The following is a 10,000-nucleotide window of genomic DNA, read 5'->3' as shown; positions in this document are numbered from 1 at the left end:
CGAAATGGCACTCAAACAGAGCGGACACACCTCAACACTGAAATACAAAAATTTAACACACGCCACAACACCAAAACAAAACAGAAAAAGGAATATAATATGGTTCAACCCGCCGTTCAACAACGCAATCACTTCAAATATCGGCAAGCAGTTCCTTGCACTCATCGATAAACACTTCCCGAAGAACCACCGTCTGCACAAAATAATCAACAGAAACAACGTCAAGATAAGCTACAGCTGTGCACAAAAATGAAACAGATCATTACCAACCACAACAGACAAATCATATCCGAACCCAACAACACCAATACAAATAAAGACAACTGTAACTGCAGAAAGAAAGACAATTGCCCTCTTAAAGGAAACTGCCAAAAAAGCGCCATAGTCTACAAAGCCACAATAACCACTGATAACACCGCAACACAATACATCGGCAGCACAGAACCCCCATTCAAAACACGATACAACAACCACAAAGCCTCCATAACACATGAAAGCAAAGCAAAAAGCACCAAATTTGCAATGCAATATTGGGAACAAATAAACACACAAAAAAACACCAACAATAACCTGGGAGGTCGTCAAGCAAAGCAGCCCCTACAGATGCGGTGCTAGAAAATGCAATTTATGCCTGACAGAGAAACTGGAGATTTTACAACACAACTACAGAAACAATAACACCTTAAACAAAAGATCTGAACTGATGACAATGTGCAGACACTCTAACAAATTCAAGCTCAAAACGCAAAAGGCCAAATAACCCTCCCCCCCCCCCTTTCCCCCCTCCCGACCCCATTATACCCCTCCTCCCCCTCTTCCCTCCCCCCCCCCGCGCCTCCACCCTCCCCCGCCGCAACCACATTCCACTACAATATCACTCACACATGTACACACAACACACCTACACGCATACACACACATACACACACACACACACTCATAATATAAACATGAGAGCACATCACAATACACATCAACACTAATCACCAATACACAACGAAACAACTTTAGTTTGGAGTAAGAACTTTCTACGGACATTACAATGGATTACGCCGACTGAAGAAGTGTAAAAAACACAGAAACGAGTCGTCTCGGCCAATAAAATGTGAGTGAAAATTTGCTTTATAATATATATATATATATATATATATATATATATATATATATACATATATATATATATATATATATATATATATATATATATATATAGATATATAGATAGATAGATATATAGATAGATAGATAGATAGATAGATAGATAGATAGATTGACAGATAAATAGATAGAGAGATAGGTAGATAGATAGAAAGATAGATAGATAGATTGATAGATAGATAGAAAGTCAAAGTGTCTTGGAGGAATATTGTTGTGTTCAGTCAGTTGGCGCCAATAACTGACTCAACACAACAACGGACGTTCCTCCAAGACACTATGACTTAAAGAACATCCCTGAAGATTCCAACAGGATGAAACAACGTTGTCGTAAAATGCAACAGGTGAGAATAAATAAATAAATAAATAAATAAATAAATAAATAAATAAATAAATAATAAAAGTGATAATAATAATAATAATTATAATAATAATAATAGTGATAATAATAATAATAATAATAATAATAATAATAATAATAATAACAACAACAACAACAACAACAACAACAACAACAATAATAATAATAATAATAATAATAATAATAATAATAATAATAATAATAATAAAATAATAATACAATTATATATATTATATACCTTTCTGTTCTCAATTTACCACGTCCACATTTTTAATTTATTGTTTCCACAGATAATAGACAACAACGCTGGTAAGAAGTATGTGGACCACATCAATATTTCCTTTGATCCGTCTCGTCATACGGAGGACAGACAAAAATCAGGTAAATCCAGGAATAATATTATATGGTTTTACAATAGGATTCAATAGTCTGGTGTCACGTCGCCCAGCAACCAGATTGAAGCTTGGTTCTAAACAAAGAAAATCGGTACTTAATATTCTTCATGCTGGCTAGAACTTTTTTCAAATGTCATGTGATTAGAATGTATAAAACCCAAAACATGATAAGATTTATAATGATTTTTCTCCTCTGGATCCACTTTTATGTTTGTCGAAGAAGTATTTCATAAAGGCAGTGGTGGAGATAATGGCGTTCGCCATTGTTCCGATAGTTTAGAACAAGTTACTATGCGTCACTACGAGGGAAGTGGCGTCACGACTGTTGAACCCTATTGCAGAGCATTAAGGTATGGATAATGAATGATAATGGTGATGATGATAAATGGCTTTTTCATTGAACGCCATTACCATTTGAGAGCAACCCACCTCCGAACCTGGGATAACATTTCAATTTGACGATCATAATAAATTAAATGTATCTTGTCGCTGTTGTCTTCGAGATCTGAGAATGAATCAACATGTAATGTAATCAAATGATTAACGTGTTTTGTCCCCCCCCCCGTTTGTGACACCTTGTGCGGCTATAGATAGAATGCGCTTGGCCAAGGAGTTCACAACATTGCCATCCGGAAGTAGAACGGACCAACACACAAACTCTGTGTAACCATGAACTTTTATAGTCTGGTTGATACAGTTTAGTGAGTACAACTCACAAACGCGGATGGCAAAAACAATAACAAAGGCCTGAGTGACGTCATCTGCATACTATCTATATGGTCTAGTGGTATGACACTCGCTTTCGGATCCGAAGGTCCTGGGTTCGAACCTCGCGCTCGGCGAATAGTTGAGTCCTTGAAAAAGGCTATTTACTCACATTCTCTCACCGTACCAAGGTGTAAAATGAGTACCTGGCCATTAACAGCGTTGTCTTTGTCCGAAAAATTGTAATATCCCCCTAACAGCGTCATGTCCCGTCCTACATGTTAAATGTTGCTGTTGACCAGGGACCCCTTGTAAAGCGCTTTGAGCACATTTAGTGGGTATTACGCTATATAAATCTCAATTTTTAAATAAAGATAAAGTAAGTAACTAGGACTCGGTTATGTTTTGTTCCCTGATAGATAGTTCGAAGATGACGTCACTCAGGTCTTTATTATTGTTTTTTTGCCATCCGCGTTTATGAGTTATGCTCACTGAACTGTATTAACCCGACTATAAACGTTCATGGATACACACAGTTTTGTGTATTGGTCCGTTATACTTCCGGATGGCAATGTTGTGAGCTTCTTAGCCAAGCGCATACTATCGATAGGTAGTGTGAGCTTGGCTAAGAAACTCACAACATTGCCATCCGGAAGAACAACGGACGAACAAACAAAACTATGTGTAACCTTGAACGTTTATAGTCTGGATAATACAGTTTAGTGAAAATGACTCATAAACGTGGATGGCAAAAAACAAAAAACAAACCAATAACAAAGACCTGAGTGACGTCAAGTTCATTCTAGCTATAGATAGTTCGAAGATGACGTCACTCAGGCCTTTGTTATTGTTTTTTTTGCCATCCGCGTTTTATGAGTTATGCTCACTGAACTGTATTAACCCGACTATAAACGTTCATGGATACACACAGTTTTGTGTATTGGTCCGTTATACTTCCGGATGGCAATGTTGTGAACTTCTTAGCCAAGCGCATACTATCTATATATGAGTCACATTTACTCACTTTATCTTTCTCTCCATTTTCTTGGCTCATATCGCAGCCATCGTTAAGTTATAGCCTGACGCTGAAACCCAAAAAGACTGGCACTTTGACGTCATTATTTGGTTTTTGCCTCGCCTAGTGAGTTGTCGTTAGTAGTACTCATGGAAATAAGTGATCCCATTGGTTGAACTAATGAATACAACTCACGATTTGTTTTCTTTTAATAACTCGATTTAAATGATCTCAAACTTGGGACCTCGCGAATTCTTGATTAACGTCCCAGGTTTGAGGGGTTTCTTTTGTTGTTGCCAAGATGAGGGTCATTTAAATCGATCGATATTTGAAGGACGAGTTTTATGGCCAAATTTTTTAATACGTGACTTTCCAGAGTATGGCAGGAAAATGGTTGAATCTTTCAATATTTGGCGTGAAAGTTTTACGTAGAAAATGAAAGAGTATGATTTGTCAACAACTTGAGTTTTTAAGATAGTATGCGCTTGACTAAGAAGCTCATAACATTGCCATCCGGAAGTATAACGGACGAACACACAAAACTATGTGTAACCATGAACTTTTATAGTCTGGTTAATACAGTTCAGTGAGAATAACTCACAAACGCGGATGGCAAAATATAACAACAAAGGCTTGAGTGACGTCATCTTCGAACTATCTATAGCAATATCCACTAAACATGCTCAAAGCGCTTTACAAGGGATCTTGTCCAACGGCAACACGTAACATGTAGAACGGGACATGACGCCTGTTCGGCAATATTACATTTTTTTTCCGACAGGGAAATCGTTCTTTACGGCCGGGGTACTTATTTTACACATGAGTACGGTGAGACAATGTGATTAAGAGCCTTTTCCAATGATTCAACTATACGCCGAGCTAGGCTCAAACCCAGGACCTACCGGTCTGAAAGCAAGTGTCATACCACTAGACCACATAGCTGCACTGATGTGTCAATGTTTGTCAATGTTTGACCCCTAAGTTATACCTAAAGGCGGTAGTGTCGTCACATGACAGTTGACCAGGGACAGTACTGTAACGTATAGATAGTTCGAAGATGACGTCACTCAGGTCTTTGTTGTTGTTTTTTTTTTTGCCATCCGCGTTTATGAGTAGTTCTCACTAAACTGTATCCACCATATTACAAACGATCATGGCTACACACAGTTTTGTGTGTTGGCCAGTTATACTTCCGGATGGCAATGTTGTGAACTTCTTAGCCAAGCGCACACTATCTATATCAATAGCAACGGGCAGCTTTGACCCCTAAGTCATAATAAATTGAGTAGTATTCATATGACGACTGAGAGGCGTTGTCATTACCAAGATATCATAGTAACAGACCATGCAGCCATATACAGAGTGCATTCATGGAAAGAATGGGACTGCTGCCCAAATGAGGCCATTAAGGAACCCAAAGAAGAACTGCCAAGCGGAGTAAATCTCCCCAGGAAAGATTGGTTGACACTGAACCGGCAAGGTCTAAAGTGGGGAAGACCAAAACAACCTTACAAAAATGGGGACTTTCTTCAGACTGCCGATGTCAATGTGGACACACGGCTCAAAACATGGACCACATCCTTCACGAGTGCGAACTTGGACCACATATCAGTGGTACGGACCTGAGAGACTGCACCCCTGAAGCCAACCAATGGATCCACCACTGGCGCGACACGATATGCTGATGATAGTAACAGGTTTGAAAAATAACAACTCATGGTTGCCAAAAGCTAATATCCCATTGAGACTTAAGCTCGTTCTACAGTAACGTGACAGTCATCATCATAGCTTGTCGCTCAAATGCCGAACCCACTCCACCGCACCTGTGGAACAGACTCTTGGGTCATGGTCAGTGCAGCTGGACCCATCCTGGCATTCTCTAAGGATGTGCTCCATCGTCTGCATGATTGTACGTGGCAGTGTCGTTACATGACAGTTGACCACGTACAGTATTGTAAAGTATATAAATAGGATTCAATAGTCTGATGTCACGTCCTCCCAGCAACGAGCAGCTTGGTTCTAAACAAAGAAAATCGGTACTTTTATTCTTTATGCTCATCGGATAAGTATTTCATAAGGGGCGTCCGCCATTGTTCCAATAGTTTAGAACCAGTTACTAAGTTACTATGCGTCATTACGAGGGAAGTGACGTCACGACTGTTGAAACGTATAACAACTTGGAGTTTTGACCCCTGAGTTATAAACGTTATATGACAGTTGACCACGTACAGTATTATAAATAAAGTCTATCAATAACATCGGGGAGTTTTAATAAATGAGAACCCGTGATTAATGGGTTCTAAATATAGACTTCATTAAGCGAAGTTGTCCACTCATAACTTCATCAGCACGTACAAAGAAATGAGATATATTATCATAGCATTGTTACAAAATGCTATCAAGGGTAAACAGCATGCTCTTTACATTAGTTTTCATCTCCTGGTGATGGGAAAACGTATATTATGTAATTCAAAGAACGAGCCGTGCAGCCTTTTAGGCGCTTCTGCAATATTTCGGATACAGGCAATGCTGCTTTAAATAGAGAGGACCTCAAAATTAAATGTCCATCTCCGAAAATGTCTGCAAAATGCCGTTAAGGTGTCCGATCGTGGGTTCATCATTCGGACATGATTTAGAGAGAATTTTCAAACACTACTGACACACCAAGGTCCCTTTCACCTTTATGTGGCTATGTGGTCTAGTGGTATGGCACTCGCTTTCAGATGGAAGGTTCTGGGTTCGAGCCCCGCTCGGAGTATAGATAGAATGCGCTAGGCCAAGGAGTTCACAACATTGTCATCCGGAAGTATAACGGACCAACACACAAACTCTGTGTAACCATGAACTTTTATAGTCTGGTTAATACAGTTTAGTGAGAACAACTCACAAACGCGGATGGCAAAAACAATAACAAAGGCTTGAGTGACGTCATCTGCATACTATCTATATTGAGTTCTTGGAAAAGACCCTTTACTCACATTCTCTCACCATACTCAGGTGTAAAATGATTAATATCAAATTAAAGAAATTAAGGGACAGGTATCAGTATAAGATAAAGATCTGAACAAGTGTGTATGAAAGGTGCCAGACAAAGCAAGAAAGAACAATAGAAGAAAAAATCAATCCCTCGACTAGGGACCGAACCTCAGATCTTCTGATTACCAGTCAAACGTGCTACCATTACTGCACAGAGGCTCCCGATAGTTGGGACAATTTTAATACTTATAGTATTCTTCACAAGGTACGCGTTTTACGCTGTGAACCCTCGCTTGCATCAAACAACACATACAATGAACACGAAAGGACAAAGAGACGACATTTGAGTTGCTTCATTTTATTATTTTGAAAATATCAAATTTAAGAAATTAAGGAGCAGGCACCAGTATAAGATAAAGATCTGAACAAGTGTGTATGAAAGGTGCCCGCCAGACAAAGCAAACTTAATTTCTTTAATTTGCTATTTTCTTCATTTCTCAAGAATATAAACAACGACTCACTACTCCTGGGTGGGGTTCCTGACCTTCTATAGTGGGCAGGGGGGTACATACTGTGTCTTCTATCCCCTTATATCTGTTTTCCAACATGCTTTCAGTCTTTGTCTTGGAATGAGATTACTTGGTTTTGTCCTGGCCCTGGCCAGAGTCCAAGCTGGGAGGGGAAACAGTCAAATGCATAGTTATTGTTTTGGGAGATGATATTTTTTCCCTTGTAAATCATCTCTCTGTTATGTATTATTATACTTGTTATTTTGAATGCATAATGTAAGCATTTGAATGTAGTCCTCTTTGTTGGATTTTGTGCTTGTGTCCGGATGAGACTTATAGGTGATCTCAAACTAAGTACATTGGTGGTATGCTCTTGGAATCTACTTCTGATCCCTATTTGTTCCCAGTTCCACTAAGTCTTACTTTTTCTTGGCTGCTTTAATTGTAATTCTAGAACTTTGTACTATCCCTTTTTCTTCCTTTTTACTGGCGCTGATATAACCTGAATGTATTGCTAGAGCCGTAAAACCCTTAAAAACAAAAACAACGACTAACTACGAGCAGCCTACTACAAACTAGTAACAAGCAAGTCACTCACACATCACCGCGACGAACTGCGGTGGCTGTTCTACCAATTGAATAAAACATTGACAATAATATGTAATACTTCTATTTTGGACACCTAAGACGCCATCAAACTGTAAACAAGGACATTCTTGAGGGTAGAGTTGAGGGGAAAAGAGGAAGAGGCAGACCAGCAAGAACTTGGATAGATGATGTGAGGACATGGACAGGATTGTCGGCAGCCGAATGCAGTCAGCAAGCCGTCAACAGGGAAGATTGGCGTGTCATTTCAAGTCGACCTCAACCCATGAGATGACACTGGAACAACAACAACTTCGATTCCAACCTGCCTGAGCTGATTGTTATTTCCGTGGACATCACCTCTTAACGATCTCTGATAGATCACACTGTGGTAGCGGATATTCATTAACACCTTCATCAAGGGCTTTAATCATCTCGACATCTTCAAGCTATCTGATTAATACTTTCTCATCAAGAGTTTCAGGGGAGGTCACACCTCAGCAAGGCTTTACTCAAATGACAAATTATCGTCCCTCACAGTACATCAAAATGCTCTGTCTGTCTTCGTTAGACTCAGTCTGTTGTGCGCTGAGAAAACACCTTTTTCTTATTTGTAACAGTTATTGTTAGTAGATGCATTTTAAAATCTTAGGTGTGAAACTTGAGTTAAGCTTATAACACTGCTGTCATATTTGATAAAAATAAAGCGCCAACATAAACAAGAATGAGCCATGTGGTCTAGTGGTATGATACTCGCATTCGGATCGGAAGGTCCTGGGTTCGAGCCTCGCGCCTGGCCCATAGTCGAGTCCTTGGAAAAGGCTCTTTACTCACATTCTCTCACCGTACTCAGGTGTAAAATGTGTACCTGGCCGTTACAGCGTTGTCTTTGTCCGACAAATTGTGATATCGCCTAACAGGCGACATGTCGGTCCTACATGATAAATGTCGCTGGAGACCGGGGACCCCTTGTAAAGCGCTTTGAGAACATTTAGTGGATATTGCGCTATATAAAGCTCAATTTTTAAATTCTATATGATTGGAATCGCCCGTTACACGACGAACAATACTATCTGGGTCATAATATAGAAGTCTAGTAATGTGCAATGTAACACTATTAGAAACATATATCAGAAAAATAGTAGATGTAGTAGTAGTAGTAGAAGTAGTAGTAGTAGTAGTTGTAATAGTAGTAGAAGTAGTAGTATTAGTAGTAGTTGTAATAGTAGTAGTAGTAAAGTAGTAGTATTAGTAGTAGTTGTAATAGTAGTAGTAATAGTAGTAGTAGTAGTAAGTAGTAGTAGTAGTATAATAGTAGTAGTAGTAGTAGTAGTAGTAGTAGTAGTAGTAATAGTAGTAGTAGTAGTAGTAGTAGTAGTAGTAGTAGTAGTAGTAGTAGTAGTAGTAGTTGTAATAGTAGTAGTAGTAGTAGTAGTAGTAGTAGTAGTAGTAGTTGTAGTAGTAGTAGTAATAGTAGTTGTAGTAGTAGTAGTAGTAGTAGTAGTTGTAGTAGTAGTAGTAGTAGTAGTAGAAGTAGTAGTAATAGTAGTAGTTGTAATAGTAGTAGTAGTAGTAGTAGTAGAACTAGTAGTAGTAGTAGTAGTTGTAATAGTAGTAGTAGTAGTATAGTAGTAGTAGTAGTAGTAGTAGTAGTATAGTAGTAGTATAGTTGTAGTAGTAGTAGTATAGAAGTAGTAGTAATAGTAGTAGTTGTAATAGTAGTAGTAGTAGTAGTAGTAGTAGTAATAGTAGTAGTTGTAGTAGTAGTAGTATAGTAGTAGTATAGTATTAGTAGTAGTAGTAGTATAGTAGTAGTAGTAGTAGTAGTAGTGTAGTAGTATAGGTAGTAGAAGTAGTAGTAATAGTAGTAGTAGTAAGTAGTAGTAAAGTAGTAGTGTAATAGTAGTAGTAGTAGTAGTAGTAGTAGTAGTAGTAGTAGTAGTAGTAGTAGTAGTAGTATATAATTAGTAGTATAATAGTATGATAATAATAATAATAATAATAATAATAATATAATATAATAATATAATAATATAATAATGATGATAATAATAATAATTAATAATATAATAATAATAATAATATAATAATAATAATAATAATAATAATAATAATAATGGTATGCTTTGTTTTCAGTAGCACACAGTGACTTCAACAAACACCCATCCAACTACAAAGCCCTGCCTCCATTCATGGCCAAGTCCTCACCATACCCATATCTGGAGACGGATGCGGCCCTGCCCTACCAGGGACTCGTCAGAAGGAGTGAAGCCGATGTGAGTATGGATCATCTGTCTTA

The 10,000-nt window shown here is 38.2% G+C and overlaps 1 protein-coding gene across 2 annotated transcripts in view; it reads left to right on the top strand.

The window, feature by feature from the left end:
• LOC144963232 (uncharacterized) overlaps positions 1-10,000 on the top strand; it is a 138,503-nt gene that overhangs the window by 47,140 nt on the left and 81,363 nt on the right. For both annotated transcript variants that reach the window (XM_078897071.1, XM_078897070.1), the window contains 2 exons: positions 1,807-1,897; positions 9,838-9,977. In XM_078897071.1, the coding sequence (XP_078753197.1) occupies positions 1,807-1,897; positions 9,838-9,977 (231 nt within the window). The remainder of the gene's footprint in view (positions 1-1,806; positions 1,898-9,837; positions 9,978-10,000) is intronic.

Source organism: Berghia stephanieae, chromosome 1, assembly GCF_034508935.2.
Source record: "Berghia stephanieae isolate SIO BIC M18660-M18661 chromosome 1, UCSD_Bste_1.3, whole genome shotgun sequence".
In the NCBI taxonomy this organism is placed as follows: domain Eukaryota; kingdom Metazoa; phylum Mollusca; class Gastropoda; order Nudibranchia; family Aeolidiidae; genus Berghia; species Berghia stephanieae.
Note: the sequence above shows the minus strand (reverse complement) of the source record. Positions and strands in the feature narration are given on the sequence as shown.